The following is a 22,999-nucleotide window of genomic DNA, read 5'->3' as shown; positions in this document are numbered from 1 at the left end:
ACAATTTTGTTTGTTTCATCAATAAGTATTGTTAGTAACCCGTAAATATAGCATAATCAATTTCTCCCAGAATAATTAAGAAACAAATGCAGTGTGTACCACATAAAACCGGTACGCCTCAAGCACGAGATTCAAGTAACCCCTTAACTGTAACAATAAACTAAACGGCATGACAAACATCTTGGCATTTGAAGGTGGCCGGCCCTCCCAGTTCCCTTTAAATGCTGCTAGCAAATAAGAGGCCAGCGGTATTGCCACGTTTATTTTGTATACATTCACGTCTATCCTCTACCACCTGATCGCGCTATAGTTCGTCTGTTTAGCCATAGCCATACCCCTTAGCACTCGGCAACGTCGCGTCAGAGCTTGCGTTTTATTCGTTTAGCTGAAATGCCAAGATGGTGTCACAGGATTTAACTAACAATGAATAGATAATAGTAACTTTTAACAGCTACCTGTTTATAAGAGACGCTGGAAATGGTGGCGATGGACATCCAGACATCGCTGACCTCATTTGATGACGTTACCAACAATTCGTTGTAATTTTGCAGGCGTGATGTTCCGTTTAAGATTGTCTATTGTATGATGATTGTCAGTATATACTTTGCTTTTCAGTGTACTCCATAAATAAAAACACAAGATGTTAAGTCCGGGGACCTTGGGGGTCAAAGGCCTCTATTGACAAGTTTGGTTAAATGTGTGGGTGTTTGCTCAATCTTGTTGGAATACTGCATACAGCTTCTCTGCATCTGTTAATTGGGCAAAGAAAGTCAAAGATCTCTACATAAATGGCACTATTCAAGGTGTCATTGAAAAATATGGAGTCAATAATGCGCATGCCGGACAACGAACACCACCTATCTTCTCTGAGTGGAGAGGTTCTTCATGCGGAATATATAGGTTGTCCTGCGACCAGTATAGGTTGTCCTGGGAGTTTACATAATCTGACAAGTGAAACCAGTCCTCATCTGATATGAAGTAAAGCAAAGGATCCAAGTAACCGTTAGCAATTGATGTTAACAGCCAGTTACAATAATTAAATCTTTTCTCCTGTTGAGTTACAACAACTCAAAAATACGAGTACTCGTAACAATTGACGCACGAACACAATGCTGTACTCGACTCTTGTCACCCCACAAGCAATTTAACTAGAGATGATTAACCGGTACGTGAGGTAACCGGTTTTAAGTGGGACACCCTGTAGTTTACTTAGGTAAGTGAGTTTTGCTCGGGCATTTTTTTGATAGTGCCAATAGTAAATTTCTTCCTATTTCATGAATAAATATTTTCATTCATATCTCTACAGAACAACTTCATTTATGATGAAATAAAAATACATACTCTGAAACGAACGTGGACTTTCATAGTCTGAATTCAATGATTTATTATTCCATGAATAAGCTAAATGATATTACATTCACATTCAGGACAGTAAAAATTTTACTCTCACATCATAGTTGTATACATGAGGAAAAGGAATAGGAAACCCTTAGTCTAATATTATGCAATTTACAAAAACTTTGTTGAACTCAAGGATGTTATAAAATAGAGGATCTGCCTATACAACAAAATCGTGAAGCCATACGTCAAACTTTCGCCATTCCCACTCTGCGTCAATAAGATCGCAATGTTTTCAGCCAACATTCATGGCGGGAACGAGAGTAGCCAATCAGATTAGGTTCTTGTGCCGATGCTCGGTTGTTTTTTTTATTTTTTGGCTTCATTGACGTAATAGGATGAAGATACATATGGGCAGATCTTCTATTTTGTAACATCCTTGGTCGAACTTATACTGTCTTGATCCTCTTACGAGGAATATTATAATTATAAACCTAAGCTCAGACAGCCAAGTCGGCTGCGCCAATGAAAATTGTTATAAGTGAAAATGTATACAAAAGTGGCCCGATCCAAAATGGACGATTAGTCTGTTATAAGTAGAGTTGTTTTACACACTATTAATCTAATTAAGAAGAAGGATCGGCGCTGAACATGTTGAAAGTTGTCACCGTCGCATTTGCGCTAGAGCAAATGTGAGGGTGCATATACCTTAGTTGCGCAGATGGCGCGTGGAGTGGTGAGGTTGTATCCAATATTTTTTTAAAATAAGAATCAAGGTTTATAAATATTTCCTATATATTTTATAAAATTATCTATGGATATCGGATACAGACTGTGCAGGTACAATAATGTAGGTAGAATACTTATCACGATATCCAGCCGCCCATTGCACTTCACTAAAAACTGACAGGACCCTATGCAGAGTCGTTCTGACGCGTGATTAGTACAATACTAAAACGTTCGACTAACATATGTTGCCTGCAGCAGTCAAATCTTTAGTATGACGTTAATCATATGTCAAAACGACTCTGCATAAGACCCTGAATCTACAAGTCTTGTCGCACTCGTGTTCCACTCCATGCTATGCGGGACTTCATCTTCTCAGAGCCTGATCTCCGGTGCCCTTCGGTGCGGGTTCCGACACTGCTGCTACTGCCGCTGTTGCTGTTATCCTCTTGGGTCCCACGTGAAGAAGAAGGCTCTCCTCCTCTCTCTAAAGTATATAGCCCCTTGGTCGGATCCTGCACTGCCACCTGCCGGGAAAACTGGGAACCATCGAGACGTTTCAGAAAGCATGGGACGATGTGGTAGCGCTGATTACCACAAAGTGTAAAAGATAGTATTAAGAATGTAAGAAACATTGAATTGTTTAAAGTAGTAAATTGTTAGTAGTAACAAATGAATAAAAATATGAGAGCAAAGCTCCCCGACAGGCCCGTAGCCAGCCCAAAAATGTAGGGGGGGGGCCCAGCTGAAGTTAGGGGGGGCCCGATCCAACCATATGATAGTTCATCACCATATTATAGTTCTTTTGCAAGTCTACTGTAAAACTTTTAGGGGGCCAGCGAAAATTTAGGGGGGGCCCGGCCCCCCCTAGACCCCCCTGGATACGGGCCTGCTCCCCGATACTTATCGTCTAAAGCGCCATGTCTTCCTCAAACTTTATCGAACAACACACTGTTAAACAAATGCAACGCATTTCTTTTCTAGAGTGGCTCAACTCAGGGGCGGATCCAGGACCGACTTCTGGGGGAGCGGCGGGTTGTCGTAGTGTTACTTTTAAGGGCTCCAAACTTTGCAATGGGTTTTATTTATATATTTAAAATAAGAAAGTTTTACTCTTCTTGGGGGGGGGAGATCGCCCCGATCATCACCCTGGATCCGCCCCTGGTTCAACTACACTTACTCCAAAGATTTGAGCACGCACGCCTACACGAGAATCGGCTGCAAAGTTTCTGGCTTGATAAGAAAAAAGATGAGGTATCGAGCTAACATATCATGTGCGTTCAATATAGTCTTGTTGCACATTTCCCATCGGAGATAAAACTATTCTTGTAACACTTACTGTAAAAGAGTGTACTTTTTGGAAGTCCTGCTATTCAGATGTATCATTCATAATACCATCATCACAAGGAAGATACATTTCATTCAATAGCACTTTTATAAAGAGGAGGTGAGAGTTTGAAGACGCCAAGTCGGGCAAATACAATGATGTACGAAAAACTCGAAGCCATAGATATTAAATTGATGCAGTATCTGGCGAACAGTATAGGAGGATGCATTATCGTGATGGAAGAGAAAATTTCTTTCCAATTTTACGAAAGCATTTCAGCAGGATTCATCGTTTGAAGTGTTCAAACAATTCCTAATATTTATTTCTTCCTTGAGCAGGAATTCAACGTAAACTCTTTGTGAATGGGAGAAAATCGACTCTGTTATTACTTTGCGCAAAGTTGGCAAATTTTTTGGAGGAGATGTTATTTGTTTCTACTGTTCTGGCTAGTTTTTGTCTTCAAATCGAAATGCATTCTCATTCTGAGTCAGGACCTGTTTGGAAAATCCTTCCATTCTGCACATACGAGCTTCGAGTTTAGCTCCAACACAAACGGTTGACACGTTGTTAATTTTTTTTGGGGGGAACTCTGCCTGCAGCGACCTCACAGATATCCAGATTCTCGTAAATGACTACAAGCACACGAGGAGGTCCGGACTGGCCCAGATGGCTAGGTGGCGATCACCGCCGAGACAGAGGCCAAATCAAAAGGTGGGGGGGGGGGTGGCCAAATGAAAATTTTAATAAAGAGAGGTCAGGAGGAAGACAAAAAATGTGGAAAACGTATGCGACAACTAATATTCTTGTAAACAATAACGGCGGCAATCCTCGTACATCAAGCTCTGGGAGAGAGGATTGAAAATTCGAGGCCAACACAATATGATAGCCGCCGGGCCCACTAATAGCCAGTCCGACCCTGCACATGAGGATGCCTAAAAGTGTTGGTACTTCGCAGATCCACTATGATCACATCGTACATTTTTATAATGTTCTCGTTTGTGAACGGAATGTTCTCGTACTCTGCAAACTTCCTCCACGAGACTTGTCACTATTCACATTTTAATTCATCCATTCACTATCTTGTAGTCAAATACAATGAGTACAGTATTGCCAGTGGTGTCCACCCCCTCATGTCCATGACGCACCACCCTCAATTGTCTATCCGTAGGTGTTCTTCCATGAAAAAAATATTATCGATTAATTTTTACACCACCTCAAACATATTTATATAGATTTTTAACCTCCCCCAAATATTTCAATGACGCAGTTTCCGTCATAGCACCCCTTTGTGGGCACCCCTGGTATTGCTATGTGTTTTAAATGTCCTGGTGAAATGGTGCTCATCAAATCTTTCTGGAACACATAACTAATTACTGTGCGATCAACCATGAGCTGCTGACTTGTGAACAATTCTATCCTGCATCACAACTCTGGATAGAGGCAATATATATATTCACAAGAGAGCACCCTAAAATACACGAATTACATCAGATCATCACAGAAACTTTCTACCCGACCTTCATATGATGGATGTTATGTACGTATGTAGCCCTACGTGTATGTCAATACGGCCTCTATAATTGATTTAGTTTTTAATTTTGTAATTACAGTTTTGGAGATTGTTCACTTCTACGTTTTTCTTCCCGATTATACCGGAAAGTGGTCTTCACTTCCTGATTGATCTTTTCTTTATTTACCACTTCTCTGCCATGTTGGAAACTGGTAAATATAATGTAATTAGCTTTTATTTCTTATTAATTAAAAAATGTCCTACATCTATTCTATCAGGCCTTGTTTCCATTTTGTACTAATACACAATAACACACTGAGCAAGGCTATGTGATAATATGAAAAAAAAAAAAAAAAGAGTACCATGTAACAGTTTCAACACAATAACTGTGTATTCATCAGACTTCCACTCTTTCTTCATCTCCGGAGAGTATATAAGTAATGACCAACTTCCAAGCAGCCTTAAGGAGTGGAAGTCTGATGAAGACACAGTTATGTGATACTGTGTTATTGTGTTGAAACTGTTATGTGATACTGTTTTTTACATATTATCACAGAGCCTTGCTCAGTGTGTTATTGTGTATTAATTAAAAAAATAGTTCAATTCTATGTTTTTAACCATAAGTTATTTAACAGTACATTCAAGTTATACGAAAGGCTACTGCTTGAAGTTGCAAGTAATCACAGATAAAAGTCCTTACTTCGTATAGGAGTTCGGAAAACTTGCGGATCGCAATGCAATGCAACTGAAGGGTGAGGGAAAAAAACAAGGAATGTCCATGTGCGTGCTTCACCGGGTGTTTTGTCCTATCTCTTGGTGACTCTTGGTACTATTTGACTGTATATGCCATGCATGCGTACATGTAGAAATGCCCATGTAAAAAGAGACAAAAGATTTAATAACCATATTTTTTTTACGCGGTTTTCAATATTAAAACGCCGTTTTCTCGAAAATGCAGTTTTGTGACATTCCTTCTTTCCCTCCCCCCTTACCCTTCAACTTAGAAAATACATTAAGGAATTATAAATGATGAGCCTTATACAGAGTCATTTTGACGTATGATTAAGTAATACTAAAGGCCTGACTACTGCAGGAAACGTATGTTAGTCGAACTCTTTAGTATGACGCTAATCAAGCGTCAAAACGACTCTGCATAATGCCCAAAATGTCGATTATCGTAAATTATATCGAGTATCGTAAGTTTGTGTTGTGTTGACTCAAAGCGCTACAGTATAAGGCCAAAGTAACATTCATAGAATGTCAAAATTTGTCTTACTACAGCAGCTAGACTTAGCTCTTTTCCTTTGAATACTCAGAAAGGCGTTTGTTTAAAATTTACATGTTTGATCATGTTTACGGTCTTTGCCATATCCACCCAAAAAGAAAAGTCTGATGATCACAATCATTAGCCTCTAATTCGACGTTCCAAATGAATTTGCGCAAATGGAATGGCAAAAGCGATGAAAATATATGAATTTGAAAAAGACTTTATTTACAGAGTCAGGCACTCTTTCAGTCTTTCTTGTTCTTTCTTCAGAAGAAAACATACGGCGGAAGAAATGTGGCAACAGCGCGCTCCATTTACTCTGTACTGCAATCTAAGAGTGAGACGCGCTATAGAAAATTTCCTAAGACATCCCCATTTATCGTAGGGTCATGCTTTGCAGCTCATTCTCTTCAGAATAGAAGAGCCTTTCAAACGGTAGAATTCACATGTCTTCATCATAAACCTGAGAAGGGAAAATCGCGAAAAAGGGATATTTTTGTAGAAATATCCCTTTTCTTTACCTTTTTGCCCCATTTTTACCCTTTTTACCCTTTTGGATCTCTTCTGTGTTAACAAAGAGATCTAAAAAAAAAATGATAAATACTACTCGGTGGACTTAATGTATGTGTAAAATTTTAATCTTCTAGGTACAAAAGTAAGCCCACTATAAGATAATAAAAATAGGCCTATTTTTTTCAGGATTTCAGGTAAAAATTTCCTGATACATCCTATTTACTATAGGACCATGGTTCGTCTATCATTCTTTTCAGAATAGAACTACCTTTCAAACGGTACCATTCATATGTCTTCCTCATATACCTGAGGCGCGAAAATCGCGAAAAAAGGGATTTTTTGGTAATAAATATCCCTTTTGTCCCTCTGAACCACATGTGTTAATGCAGAGATCAGAAAAAAATCTGATAAATACTACTCGGTAGACTGAATGTTTGTGCAAAATTTCAATCTTCTAGGTGCAAAAGTAAGCCCGCCAGAAATAATAAAAATAGACCTAGCGATTTTTTTTTGTTATAACCGCCATCTACTATTCTCGACTCAGAAAGGCGTGAAACCATACGTAACGTGTTCTACAATGCCTTTATACTTGAAAAACACAACACAACACACACACAAACACGAAGTAAAAAGCTTTATTGGTTCTTTTTTAATCGAACAATGAAGACACTACTTTAGTACCTAAAAATAGATACTAGAACTCCAAAATGCTATCTATATATGATAATGCTCTTCCGATAATAGATGAATATATGATAATTTTAGAACTTACATTTTTTTTGCAGTTTTTGAATGTGCAAAAACTGTAGATGGCGGATCCAGGGGGGGGGGGCGACCGGAGCGGTCCCCCCAGAAGAGGAAACTTTTTTATTTTATATATATAAATAAAACCCTCCCCAGAGTTTAGAGCTCTTAAATGTAGCTTTAAGTAGCAGTATGACAACCCACCGCTCCCCCCAGAAGTCCGTCCTGGATTCGCCCCTGACACACACTGAGATTTTTAATAGTTATTTCCACTAAAATAAATCAATAATGATTTGAGAATTTACAAATGACAACTCTGCATTCATTCTCTAAATTCAATAGCTTACAAAGGGCTAGAAATGTTGTTCATAGTAGTGTTAAAATAAGGATTTAAAATTGATGAGAAAAGCAGTTCGAAACTGAAGATTATTATATAAGTTTATTATATATTATTGATTCTACAATTATCCTGCATAACGAGTCTACGATATTTTTTTAAATAGATATTTTAAAGACGAAAATCGATAATTTTTTATTTTGTTCTGTGAGGTTGGCAACTCTGGTCAGTACAGGAGCCACTGAGAACCAGGGTATCATACGGTTTGTTGAGTGTCTTACACAGATAAACATGGCCTGTGATTTGGAACAAGGGAAAAGATGACGCCTGACCATACCACATGTTTCCAGTTACCGTTCCATGTTGCAAACTTGCGGCATCATCGGTGTCATGCTAAAGCGTCAAGACTTCTTATCAACACTTTCGCCTGTCATTAACTAGTTGCGATGTGGACTGATTGTCGACACACGCTGTGGGAGGGACTGCTTCAGTTCTCCCGTCACTTGCACCGCTGTTGCACGACGGTTCTGCTGAGTGACAATTGGCTTTAACACTCGCTGGAACCTGTCGTTGCGGGTTTTCTTCCGACCACTATTCCTCTTCACCGATGTCCTTTTGCTGTGAATTTTGTAGGCCGTCATCTCCTTGCACACTGTCCCTCGCGACATATGCAACTCATTTCTCACTTTTGCCACGTTCGCACCATATAAGTGAGCACCAACAATTTGGAAATCAAAGATTGCTGATTTTATACTATCATCATCTGCCCAGTTCACTTCACACTGTAATTCTACTGATGGTCAAGTGGTATAAAGTTTGCCGTAACACACTGCCAACAACAGCCAGGCGCTGCGATCGCCACTTGACCATTGCCAACCTAGACATCTGACGCATTTTCAATTCGAAATGTTTCTATTAAATTCATTAGTATCGGTATAAGGAAAATATTAAATAATTATGCACTAATAAACTGATTTCAGATTTTTAAAGATTTCTTTTAGTGTTTAATAGTCATGAACTGAATATTGAAGTTAATTTTCAGGTGCTTATCTTGGGAGACCAGCTGACTACTTGTTCATGCTGCTTTTTATGTGGTTTTTCTGCGCAATAAGTTGTCTAATTCTTCAAATTCATGTGAGTACATTATTTAACTGATTTTTACCTGCGGGATTGTAAAAAAAAACACAGTTCTAAATGCTTGCAATCTATTTACTGTGTATTAAAACAAAGAATACTTCCTAACTTATTTTAATGCCTTACTCAGTAATAGTAGCGCGTCCATAGAAGCTCCTGAATAAACAGAATAATGTATTAAAATAAGTAATATAATAACAATTTAATAATATATACATTCAGTATTCAGAATGCATTAGAAATAACAGATTTCCTGAGTACACACCGGAGTACGCGCTGGCTCAGTGAAAGAGCACTTACCTTTGGTGTGTGGGGTCCCTGACTCTATCCCCGGCCAAGTAAGTTTGTAGTGAACTACATTGTGTCCATGAGTCTTTTCGGGTTACTTCCGTTTCCTCCTACATTCACTTGCCTTAATCATCAGTCTCCCTTAGCCTTAAGGGTATAATCGTAGGATGTTAACTGGATTTCATTTAATTTCATATACATTATTTAATTTTAAACTGACACTACACCAGCCAGAAAATCTGCACTGCAACACAGATTACTAATTTCCTTCTGTAGCAGAAGCAGCAGCAGGGAAAACGTCTATAGCCCAAATCTACAAATTTTTCTTCTAAATGTCCTTGATTTTTCTCTCCGTGTAGCCGATTATACTAACTCTACAGTAGCTCCCGTTATATCCACATCTTAATTTAAGTAACTTGGCAATTGCCTCAGGATTCTAATTCAACATACAAAATTTGACGCCTAGCGGGAATAGAACTCGGACGGAACTCTTCATATGAGAAAGACACGAGCGAAATATGTGTTCATAAATTCTCGAAATATCTTTATGTTTGTTTCATGCGTGACAAAGTTATTTACTATGAAATCAAGTTAAGTTGAGTTGATTTTAGTTTAGCGTCCCTTTCAGCAGCGAGGCTATATGAGACGTGGACCTACTGATTAACGTGGAATCCGAACCACATGAGCTCCCGCCGGGAATCCGAACCCGGGTCTCCCACGCCAAAGGCGCGTACGCTAATCGATTAGCCACCAGGGAGCTCTACTATAAAATCAAATGAAATGAAGTATTTTAGTTTAACGTCCCGCGATTATGCCTTTTAGGCTAAGGGAAACAATGATTAAGGGAAGAGAATAATGATAGAAGAAATTGTTGAAGTGAGAAAATGGGAGGAAACGGAAGTACCCCGAAAAAGCCCACGAACACGATGTTGAACTCCACAAACTTACTCGACCAGGAATCGAACCAGGAACCCCATACGCCAGAGGTAATTGCTCTACCACTGAACCACCGTGCCCCCAAGTTATTCACTAGAAGCATATTTTATCATTTAAATTAAAGACAAATATTGTTTTATATTTTAGTTTCTGTTGGATCCTTTGGTGAACAGCATGCTCTACGTATGGTGTCAATTAAACACAAATGTAATGATCACCTCCTGGTTTGGATTCCAGTTTAAAGCGGCTTACTTTGTCTGGGTGCTGGCCTTAATTAACTTCATCACTATTGGAAGGTGAGAGAGCATATTTTCATTCAATAATCTATTTAAGAATCAGATAAATATTAATGTGATTTTTATCTTTTTATTTGGAGTCCAGCTTCCAGCATCTTGCTTTCCATGGGTGTTCACCTTAGTCAACTTGAGTCCTTCAATTGGATATAAATATGAATATAAAAATATAAATATGAACAGACTTTAAAAAATGGCACTAAATAATAAAAGTATTCTACTACTACTACTACTACTACTACTACTACTACTACTACTACTACTACTACTACTACTACTACTACTAATAATAATAATAATAATAATAATAATAATAATAATAATAATGGGGACAATTGGGCGCACTTTTGTGTCCAGGTCCCTGCTCAGGGGTCATGGCCTGGGTAAATAGGACCACTCCCTCTAAATTTTGGCAGGAGTACTTTGGCCCATTCCCTAAATCTTGGGAGAGGTCCGTAGGACCACCCCTATTAAAATTTGGAACGGAATTTGAAAATTTGGTATGGTAGTATAGAACCAGGATATGTACAGTACCTCGGCAAGTTTGGGTTGCCCATCTCGTTGCACCAGGGATCCAGGACACAAAAATGCATCCAACTGTATCCATTACTGTTATAATAAAACTAACAAAGCCTTGAAAATAGAAAATAATTTGTTACTATTATCTATAATTTTTTCAAGGTATGCCAAACCAAACTTAATCCCTAATATAATTATTTGAATGCTAATTTTAAAGGCATATTATATTGATTTATATTATATCGATTATATGATATTATATTATATCGAGTTATATTATATTATATCAATTTAAAAGTTATATTAATAATAGTAACAAATTAATTTCTGTTTTAAAGGCTTTATTATTATTATTATTATTATTATTATTATTATTATTATTATTATTATTATTATTATTATTATTATTATTATTATTATTATTATTATTATTATTATTATTCGGTTTTGAGCTCTTTTATTATTCATTGTGTTTTAGTGCCACGTTTAAAAGCTGTTCATTTTTTGTTTTTTAAATAATTTTTTTGCTTTTAGTGCATTTTTGGAGTGAGTTTAAAAACTTTTCTACTTTTTCGTTTCCTGGTAGTTTAGTTAGATCCCTAAATTAGAAATAGGACAATAACTTCCTATAAATTGGGTGTTCTATAAAGTGCGTACTAATTACTTATCAAATTATTGAAATATATTTTATTATAGATAACAACCTTCCTTAAGAACAGCATATTACATTGGTGAAAACCGCAAGAAAGTAGCAAGTAGTCTAAAATGTAGTAGCATCTTGTATATAGTAGCATCTTGTATATGAGATGCTGTTTTGTGCTCCAAATCGCAAAGTATATCAGTCGCAGTGGGTACAGTCTAACGTCATTTGACAACTGACACTGAGTGATAAAAGGGAGGAAAAGTGAACTTTACACAAGTCTGCGCTACATTTTACAATTTTATTTTGATAAAAGTGTAAATTATCTAAAGCAGCTTACGTCATCTCGTTGCTGCTGTGTAACATACACTTTTCATTCAGAAAGTAATTCGCCTGGACTCGCTCACTTACAAAATATCGAAAGAAATGAGTTTTCTTCAATTATTAATTTCCTTTCTTTCTCAGTAACTACATGCTTAATGTTCATATAGTTCTTGAGTAATTTTGATGTATGTTGTGGTCTATTTTGATTAGTTTCTTTGCCTATTTCTAGTTCCTGTTTTACTGATTTTTGTGTTTCCTGTTTGAAGTATCTAAATATCCAGAAGCTTACTAACAACAAACCTATAGGGAGTCATGATTGCCCATCGGTACAGTGCTTATATCTGGTTCGAAGAATCGGAGATTTGATTCCAGGTCATGTGAATTCGTGACCGGCGACATTCACAGTAAAGAAAGGTTGTTCACAACGCTTGGGAGGTGATTCTACAGATGAAAACAAGTAAAAATGTCTATGTAACACAATGTCCATTTCGGCCTCCTAACCGAGTTACGGAAGTTCAAAAGGGTGGGAAAATGAACTTTGAAGGCTAATTCTGGCAAAACGACAAGAGATAAAAGGGCGGTGTTAGGCGGCCCACACAGACTCTCAACATGGACTATCCAAAGATACTAAGATTAGATGTGTACAAGGCGAACACTTCACATACATCCTCTCACCTCACTTTGCCCTCATAACGTCCGCGGCATGCTTCTCATCCTTTTGGGGAATCCCTTGCGTTCGCCCCTTTTCACATCGTTCTGTAAATGTCGATGTTCAAGATGCTCCACGCAGTGCGGAACAATCACAGAAAACGTTGGGTGAAATTCTGGCAGACGTTGAGCAAGACTAGCATCTAAACAGTCATGATGTCGTTAATGAGCTAAACTTCCATCATTAGTGTTAAATCATTTGTAGAAATCCATTTCATATAGCCACGTTGCTGAAAGGGACGTTAAACTCAAAATCAACATCAACAACATTTGGAGAAAGGTAGATAAAATTTGTTCTTACCCCTTGGTTGTACGCAGAACTCCTTACTTTGTTGAATTTCTGGTTACAGCATATTTTAGGATATGTTTCTTCTGCCGTTGAAATTATATTATTTTTAAATATTAATTAATTATTTTTTTTTTCAAATATTTTACACATAAAAACCTTCCTTGGGAATAATGTATTAGATTAGTGAAAACCACATCGAAATATGACCTATGATTCCCGAGATAATTGCAAACATCCCTACAAATATACACTACATACATACAGGTCAAATAGGGAAACTTTTTCAAAAGCCGGTCATGAAATATGTTATCAATAGCACTTTGTGTCTTTGATTTAAAACAAAACATGTAGTAATAGGCTTCTTCTTGTGAATTAATACTGTATCAGTGATCATTGAAAATCCTAACGTATAGTGAAATTCTAAAAGGACTAATGTCTTCTTTTTAACTTTGACAAAAGGTGAAAAGAATAGATTGTACTCCAAGTTCAGATTAAGGAAACACAACTCCCTTTTATTACAACCTGTTGCCTGTGACCCCAACAATTATGCAATAAGTTTTTGTATAATTGTTGCATATCGCTTACAGTTGTATGATGTGTGTAAACCTTATATATATTGTAATGCCCCACATGGTGTTGTGAATAAACAATTCTACACGCCACTGTTTACAAACGCCACCACGTGGTTTAGCAAGAGGGTTCCACACACCAGATGGATCTACTATCACCTGCAGACGACGGGCTTCTGGCCCCTCCCATGGAGCAGACGATGCCAACGGAGCAGCAGCGCCACCGCCACCCACGGACCTCTATAAATTGGCTGGACGACGGCAATTCTGTGCCACTTCACTGGTGCCCCTCCTATTGTTTGCTTCGGAACATTAGGAGTAACCTAACCCCAGACCTCTAGTCTGCTTCGAGACTAAGCCTTTCCTTTTTCCTGGCCCAGCCTGCTTCGGGGCTTTGGCGGGAATTCCAACCTCAGCCGCTTAGCCTGCTTCGGGGCTTTGTTGGCCACCTAACCAACCCACTGCTTGCATCGGAGCTTTGGACCCCTAACTTCACTCTGCCTAGCCTGCTTCGGGGCTTTGCAGAGATCCTGTCTGCGACCTTACGGTCAAAGACTACCTATAACTAGCCGTGTGAATTTGAAGAGATTATTTGTATAGTATTTCTTTATAGTGGAAATTTTATAATAAAAGCCAGTAGTCGATTGCGGACACACTTTTTATTTTCGCTCTACTTATAAGCTATATGGGACATAGTTTTACAATATGAATAAGTTTGGCAATAGACATGAAAATAAAAATGTGTCTATCAAAATATTTAAAAAGTATCTTTCTGCTACTTCTAATACTTTGATCTTTCTCACCTCCTTTCGCAACCCGCATGCATTTCTCTCTCGACACTCTTAGGATTCCTGATCACCAAGTTGAGAAACCTTGATCTAAAGGATAATTTAAATGAGGATCTTCCAAGAACATTGGATGAATTGCACAAAAGTGTCAAGGATGAGGTTAATAACAATAACAATACTGTTCATACAGTTCAGTAAATATAATGGAAAATGGTTTGTCAGGTTTAGCTGTGTATACAGCAATGTGAAGGGTATTTGCAACATTTGCTAAAAGAGAATTAGATTTTCACAATTATTGCAGAATTTCGTACTGATTTCACGTAAGTTATAAGTGACTAGAAGTTGTCCATGTTGACGTTACTTACTAAGTCCTTGTGACTACCTGTCCAAAGATATTAAGGTAGTCAGTACAAACTTCCACGAGATTTCCCTTTGAATTCAATGGGATGTACCTGTCACGGATATTTGGATGTGCATAAATCGTATCGTACAGTCTTTGTCACACAAAGAGTCCAGAAATGTTCCACAGGATTTCCGTACGAAGTCCCGTTTCTGAGACATAATTGAACAACAGGGACATCCACTGGCAACATAGGACGTTGCTTGGATATCCTACTATCCCAAGACTTTCACTGCTATATGGGAATTGGGTTTTGAGACTACTATAAGCATCCAAAATTATTGAGTGTTGAAACCGGAAGTAGTAAAGGGGAACCGGAAATGATAGAGGGATAAGGATAGAGTCGGTAGGGACGCTAAATCCGTTTAAGAAAAAAAAATACCTCTCGCTATTTGTTACCGTTTTTTCTCTTACACCTACCGACGGAAGGTCTCTTTTATAGGACTTCCAATACGTATTCACAGCATAGTTTTGAAGTTAAAAGTAATGTTTAAGCATTTAAAATTTTTAGTTTTCCAAACTGTGCTACATCTAAGTGTCGGAAGTCTTAGAACTTCTATCCGTCTTTCTGTATATCTGTCGACGGGTATCAGAGGAAAAAAAATGATAAAATATATAGAGAAGTAGGTTTTTGCAATCAGTTCAACGTCCCAAGATTAAGTTCCACCTCAACTCTCTAATCAAATCGGAAGTGGTAGAAATCAACCGTTTCCAGTTTCAATGTTTATTGCCATTGAATAAGAACGGTTATAGATAGCAACAAATGGTTTCTAACAGTCGATTCAGCATCTTAAGAAAACCTACCATTATCACTCGTAACACACTACTAAAGTGGTTCAACCGGAAGTGGTTGAATTTTATTAGCATTCTCAATTTCAATATTGACTTACATAGAGCAAAAACGGCAAGAGATATCTAGAAGCAGTTTTTCTGCAATCAATAGAACGTTCAAATACTGTGATCCATCTTCTCTGTAAATCTTACATTAAACCGGAAGTGATACATATAAACCATTTCCGGTTTCAGCGTTAATTACTGTAAAAGAAGAACGGTAACAGATAACGCCAATGCGGTTTTGTTGGAAACGCTTCAGTGTCCTAAGGAATATACCGTTGCCATCCGTAACACCCTCCAAACCGGAAGTAGTTGAAAATTCCTAGTACTTCCGGTTTGAATATTGGTTAACATAGAACGAAAATGATAAGAAAATCGAGAAGCGGTTTTCTGCAATAAATTCAGCCTGCAAACAATACGTTTCATTTCCTCCGTTAACCCTTTATTCAAACCATGAGTGATAGAAATAATCCATTTCCGGTTTCAACGTTAAACGTTATAGAACAAAAATGATAACAAATATCGACAAACGGATTTGCAATCGATTCAGCGACTTAAGGAATAATCCATAGCTTCTAATGTATCTTTACTAAGACCGCAAGTGGTAGAAATTTACTTCTTAACAAGTTTAATTTCTCTCTGTCCCTCTAATGCAGTCTAAAGTCATAGATCTGTTTTAATATTGAAGTCGCATAATTTAAGAAGAGGTGTTCGTAGTTTCATAACTGTTAAATTACAAACCCTAGAGCTATAACTAATTACAGTATTTGTTCTATATATGATTCATATGTGAGAATATTGTTCAACTTCATTAATTTGTTTTTATATTAATTTCAGCGCCTGGCCGGAATTGATTGGCATTCTCGTAGGCCATTTATATTATTACCTTGAATACTTAGCGCCATTATATTACGGACGAACCCTGATAAGCACTCCAGGATGTCTGTAAGTAATTAACAGTGCACTTGCAAAGGAATAGGGTAAGGCTTTTCTTAACATATAACATTTGAAATGGGCCACAAAAAAAGAAGTGGGAATGAATTTTGTTTGTACACCCCGACCGCAATGACTTGGTATATGAGACGCTGCAACAAGCGGCTCCTTTAAGACAATTATCAACTGACACAATATTGTTTTGATATATTTACAACAGTTAAGCGGGAAAGAATCATTTCTAGGCATTGTCTTCTATATTTGACAATGCGACAACTTCTTATATCATTTTTAGCTACAACTTGTAAATCTGCCAACGAACAAATAATCGATCTTGGGCCTAGTAAAGTTTCTATTCCACTTTCACTTTTTCTGAAAACCTTTGCCACATTTCAATGCACTAAAAGTTTCTAATGATCACGGAATATTTAAGTGAAATCGAGGTGTTCTGCAAAACTTGCAACGCTGCATGCCTGTCGCAGGCACGTAGCCAGGATTTCGTGAAGGGGTGGGATCCGTGACATGAAATACTGTGGTCATCATACCAGGGGCTCGATCATTCTAAATTATTTTACTGGAATATATATTGGTTCGTTTAGCCAGGATTTCGTAAGAGGGGGGGGGGGGCTGACATGAAATTCTGAAGGCTCAGGAGCTCGATTAATCTAAACTACTTTACTATCAACATATATTGGTTTGTTAGGACAATAAAATGAGGGTATGTTGGTGAGTATTTCAATAACAAACTATAAAAAATTTCGAGTAAAATAAAACAAATATTGAAAAAGATTATACAATATTTACGTCCTTCCTCTGTTTATTGAAATATAACAATTTTCCTTTCATTATGACCTCAACTATTATAAAAAGTACATATTCACTATTATAAAAAGTACGTACTCAATAATGTCTTGTAAAATATTTTACAATATTTGCGTTCCTTTCTCTGTTGAATGAAATGATAACAGAACTTTCTTTCCACATACATTTTTGTTTTTATTATTCTGTCAACTACAGTCGGTTCCAAATGACAGGTTAAAGGAGCAGTAGAAAATTGTTTTTGAAATAACATGTTTGATTCTGCAAGGATGCGATGACGAAAAATTATGATAAAAAATGTCCACGCTGTTTCAGAACGGCACTATGCTTTCCGAAGCTTGAAATCTCCCTGATTAGAAATTCTGAAAAATCGCTAACTTTTCTAAAAATTTCAAATTCCCTGACTGAAATTCCCTGAATTTCGCTCACTTCGCCACCTGTATTGCAAATAATACAAATCTCCTCATAAAAAGAGTAACCAAAAGCTTCCTGTAGTTTATTTTTAACTCTGATTCTTCTTTTTCTCATTTCATTTTGTTTCATCCTTCCTTAATTTTTTTCATTTCATGCCCCCCTGGCTACACGTGCCTGCCTGTCGCCATCATAGCTACATCTACAACTATGCACCCTTCACAGTGATGCATTCCTGCAACATCATTTTGAAACTGCTTACCGACTGTGCCTACTATGACTCTAGATATTTTTGCTTTAAAGTCATCAAGATCTCTACCGTGTATACTTTCGTCTTAACATATACACAAGGGTAAAAGTGGATCTGAAAAGGTAAGGGGACGCATGACGTCACACTGTCCCCCGTGCCTGTCTTTGCACATTGTAATTTTTTTAGAAAGTGAGGGGACGCCACGGATATTTTCTGGAAGCGGGAGGACGGCATCCCCCTGCGTTCCCCCTCACATTTACCCCTGCATGTACCAGGGGCGGATCCAGGACCGACTTCTGGGGGGGGGCGGTGGGTTGTCATACTGCTACTTTTAAGGCCTCCAAACTTTTTGATGGGTTTTATTTATATATATAAAATAAGAAAGTTTCCTCTTCTGGGTGGGGGGGCGATCGCCCTCCCCTGGATCCGCCCCTGGCATGTACATATGCATCTGTCGACCTTGCGAGCAATGATGTCGGTCCTATGCGGACAATCCACTTCCCTCCAAAATCCAGAATGACGATTTGATAGTCCTCATTCACATGATGCACAATCCTCAGATTGTACTTCTTTACATAAATTCGATTCAAGAAGATGCTAAACATCGTAGATTGTGCTACATTTAACTACAAAGACATTCACAGAATTGTCTCTCTCACTCGAAAGAGCAACACTTGTGATATCGACAGTTGCGGTACTGGGGCATTTGCGGTACAATCGAAATAACTTCTTATTCTCCAAGTTAAGAGAGGATATTGTCTGGTGTTCAGTTAGAGGATAAGCACACAGTATCAACTGCTGTACAAAGACCAAATTTTATATTTGTGTAGTCAGTAAGTTGTTCTAGGGGAGAATAACATGACTTTTTCAGGGGACTCGGGACTTTTTTTTTTTTTTTTTTTTTTTTGCATATTAAAGCAGACTAAAAATTTTCTCTCATTATTAACTCATTATACATACATACAAATCTTTCTCAGAACACTAAGAACATGTAAACCCAAATATAAGGATCACTTATATACGGTGTAGAAAAGTGAAAAACACATTTACTAGAATACATAGTACACACATTCGAAAGATGTAAACAAATGCTTGTTTGTGATTGGCTAAAACTAAAAAAAATGTAAACAAATTCTTATCTGTGATTGGTCGAACGCCTGTCCATGATATTTAAAGAGAACTTTTAGAAATATTAATATTTTTTGTTTTCTTCTATAGGTTTTATTAACAGTTTTCAAATAACTATTTGCCAGTGTTTATTCAAAGTTGAAATATCATATTCTTCTTTCTTCGTTTTCAACATATTGAGATATTTCTAATTACGAGAAAGTATTACGGAATTATCCAAAAAAGCACCTTGCCTGTGGAGTGATTTATCACAAGTCACTCATTTTGCACACGTTGTTCATTGTTATGAACATATTTAGGGATTTTTGGTCAGATCTGGTTCGGAATAAGTATAAAAGACAAAGTCAGAATTAACGTTCAATGAATTAGTAATTTGTGTTGAGTTGATTTTGAGTTTAACGTCCCTTTTCAGCAGCGAGGCTATATGAGACGTGGACCTACTGATTAACGTGGAATCTGAACCACATGAGCTCCCGCCGGGAATCGAATCCGGGGCCTCCCACGCCAAAGGCACGTACGCTAACCGCTTAGCCACATGATTTATAATAGAGTTCAATTAGTACATTAAAGATAAACACTTAACAGTAACATACAGAGTGGCCCAAAAGTAGGTATAAAGTCCTGTATGTATAATGCTACGACAGAACACATTCTGAAGTTGGGCATCACCTCTGGAATTGATTATTTAGTCATTTATAAGTCCCAATTCCTTAATTTTCCTCCACAAACACTGATTAAAACACAGACTAATGTGCGTTTCTTGCTGGAATAGCGTTCTTCGAGATGCTATTTATAAAAATCAAAGGGACAATATTTGTTTTCTCCCAAGTTTGTTCTTGAAATTGCGATACATCTGTAGTAAAAACTCTGATGAAAAGCCCTTGGTTTTTTTCTTAGAGATTTTCATTATTGTGATAATTTCCATTAGGTGGCCCGCGTGATCTTCTCTCATATATCCATAACCTACCAAAATCAACCAATTAGAATGATTAACATAATATTAGGCTATTCCATCTCCACATCTACCTCCTTTATTATTATAGTCATTCTAATTTAGACTAACGTGGGTGAGATGGATGTTTTTGGCGCACGTTCCACGATGTGTACCGCAAATGTCCCGTTGTCTAAAGGAAAGTTTTGAACAGTACTGAAAATGGCCCAGAAAAACTGGGTTTCTGGTTGTACCGCAAATGTCCTAATACCCTCTCATTCTGTCAACCTTTCTTTGCTTGTCCTCCGACAGCCATGTCATGGTAAATTCACGATCTTTCCAGGCTCCCGGAACTTTGATCCTTTTTATGTCCAGGACAATTTTTTACAATTTAAGCCCTATACATCTACACATGTAACAAAAATACACATATGTAGCATAAAGGTTAAATGCTCCGTAATGTGCATATGTAGTGCATATGTAGTGTAAAGGTTCAAAGATGCATAATGGTTTATGCAGTGTAAAGCTTGAAAGATTGGTAAATTACTGTTGTTCGGCAGATATAACTTTAGGTTGAAATTAAGAAAAAAACGTTTAGCAGCCATATAGAATTTGTGCAACTAGATAGAGTAAAGAGTTTCATTTCACTTTATTTAGTTTGGGCAAATGACTAAAATAAATATATCACTTGCATACTGTATTTCTTACGTAACACAAATAGCGAAATGTCTTTTAAATAAGTCTTTCACTGAAGAGCTAAGTTTTCAAGTTATAGTTGTTTACTGTCAAGAACTTACTTATCTTTTAACGTACTCAAATAAATCATACGTTAAATTAAAGTAAATTTAACGAGCTCTCAAAAATTATTCTAAACTCTTTTCCATTATTCTAGCCCTTTCCTTGTGATTTTGCAATATGTGATTTAAAAACTTATCGAAAAAAATTATATTTTAAATTCAGTTGTTTTTCTCATCACAAACAATATTAAGTGTGTGTAACAACAAGTGGTACCATATTTTACATTATAAGCTACATAATTTAGTGTTTGAACAATAATGAATAGGCTAGTAGTTTAGGAGATACAACCATTCGAAGCCAAGATTATGTTTAGCCTATAGTTTCGATATTGGATGGCCGCCAATTTGGATTTCCCAAGGGTAACAAGGTATCATCCGTCAAATTCTCACTTCCATGATCCCATAATAAGAGAATAATAATAATAATAATAATAATAATAATAATAATAATAATAATAATAATAATAATAATAATAATAATAATAATAATAAAAACATTGCTCAGATCACAATGCAAGGTTCAATATCTTGACTACCAGACCACTTTAAATTCTGTGGCACAGTGCATGAAACCGATAACCCACACAAAACAAGTTCAGAGAAAAACAAGTCTAAATAAAGTAATGAATATCTCTTGTACAACTTTGTTTATTGATGCGATGCATTATCAATATCAGTGTGCGTATATGTTTCATTAAATGTTAAACGATTACTGCAATATCATTATATAGAAAGTCACAACAATAATAATATTCACACATTGAAAGCAAACTGTTCCATGCATGTAACTCATAACCCGAAATTAGTGCTTACATTTCGTACAACCTTTTTTTATTGACGTCATACACTGGAGGTACTAATGTTATAATAACCTGCAGTAAATGAAAACTTAAACGGTCATACTATTCAGAAATATGCTGAAAGGCTAGGTTACGTTAGAATCTTTCTTGCAGGACTCCCTTAAACCCCTGTAAAATTGTTTACATGCTCTCTGGTGCTTATAACATCCATCATACATTAAACATGTGACTTAATAATATGTTTATGTTATCGGAGTAAAAGAAACAAACACAATAAAGGAAAGTTTCACAGGAGAATGCTAAGATACTCAACCTTTATTGCAAAACAGACATCAATCTTCTTTCGAATGTGATGTCACAATGGAAGTGTTAGAGTCTACTTCTGTTACGAGGACTCCTGTTGTCTTGCTATGAAGTTTGATGGGACTCTTTGCAGTAATACGTAAACGAGCATAAAAATTGCAATATCATTCTTGGATAAAATCAGTTAGTTTTCATAAATCTGCTAGCTTTGCTGTTTGAATGGGCCGTTATACAAGCGAGGTAGCCCGTTGTAAATCGCAATACCTATATTTACTACTATAGGTATCTACTGCTACCTAGCCTATATGTTATAGTTGACAACGTACGGTACAAATTGTACCACTGCTGAAATAAAAGTAAAGGGCATTTTGGGGGTTATGGGTTTCATGCATGCATTTCTTCATTAGAGATTTCCAGAATATGCTGACATCTCTGTTTCTCTTATATTACTGCAGATACAACATTAATGATTTGAAGGATGAAGTGTTAAATGTATAACAATGTAGGGTACCATTATGTCCATTTTCGAAATTTTGTGGGTTATGGGTTTCATGCACGGTGGCACAGAAGTGAACTGTACAATTTCCATCTTTTGTTTCCAAATTTGTTTGTACAGCCGATATAACAATTGTAATTTTATTGAATAGGATTATTGGCGAGTTTCTGTTTCTCTGGTTTGAATTCTCGAGTTCATTAACCCAAAAAGTATGTTAGTTTATTATCTACTTTATATACTGAAAGAATTAGAATAGAACATGGTTTCTTCAGAATATGTTTTTAATTTATTTTTTATTTATTCATATAAAAAAGGTACAGGTTATTCCCAGGCGACTACAGGAGGACATCGTACGGCCCACGTTCTTGGGGCAGAGGTTATGTGCTAGGGACCGAATGAAAATTTCATCTATCTTTCTTCGCTAATGAAAATTTCTCCAAAGCAAGAATGGGATCAGAAAGCTCTTTTACATTTTCAGAAAAATTAGTACAAATAAACTACTGTTTATATCATTGAACAATTATTTATATTTTTAAAAATAAAAATAAAACTAACGTTATATTCATAAAATTGTTTTCTGTATTTTAAGTAGTTCGTGCCAGTAACGGCATCATATTCACACAGAGTGGGTAATTTATTTTGAGATA

The 22,999-nt window shown here is 36.9% G+C and overlaps 1 protein-coding gene across 1 annotated transcript in view; it reads left to right on the top strand.

Moving 5' to 3' along the window:
• LOC145669859 (derlin-1-like) overlaps nucleotides 1-22,936 on the top strand; it is a 45,785-nt gene extending 22,849 nt beyond the window's left edge. The window contains exons 3-7 of the mRNA XM_081738206.1: nucleotides 5,002-5,113; nucleotides 8,805-8,896; nucleotides 10,268-10,416; nucleotides 16,322-16,429; nucleotides 22,667-22,936. Coding sequence (XP_081594332.1) covers nucleotides 5,002-5,113; nucleotides 8,805-8,896; nucleotides 10,268-10,416; nucleotides 16,322-16,429; nucleotides 22,667-22,751 — 546 coding nt within the window. The 3' untranslated portion in view covers nucleotides 22,752-22,936. The remainder of the gene's footprint in view (nucleotides 1-5,001; nucleotides 5,114-8,804; nucleotides 8,897-10,267; nucleotides 10,417-16,321; nucleotides 16,430-22,666) is intronic.
• The last annotated feature ends 63 nt before the right edge of the window (nucleotides 22,937-22,999 follow it).

This window comes from Thermobia domestica, chromosome 2, assembly GCF_964235325.1.
Source record: "Thermobia domestica chromosome 2, izTheDome1.hap1.1, whole genome shotgun sequence".
NCBI lineage: Eukaryota > Metazoa > Arthropoda > Insecta > Zygentoma > Lepismatidae > Thermobia > Thermobia domestica.
Note: the sequence above shows the minus strand (reverse complement) of the source record. Positions and strands in the feature narration are given on the sequence as shown.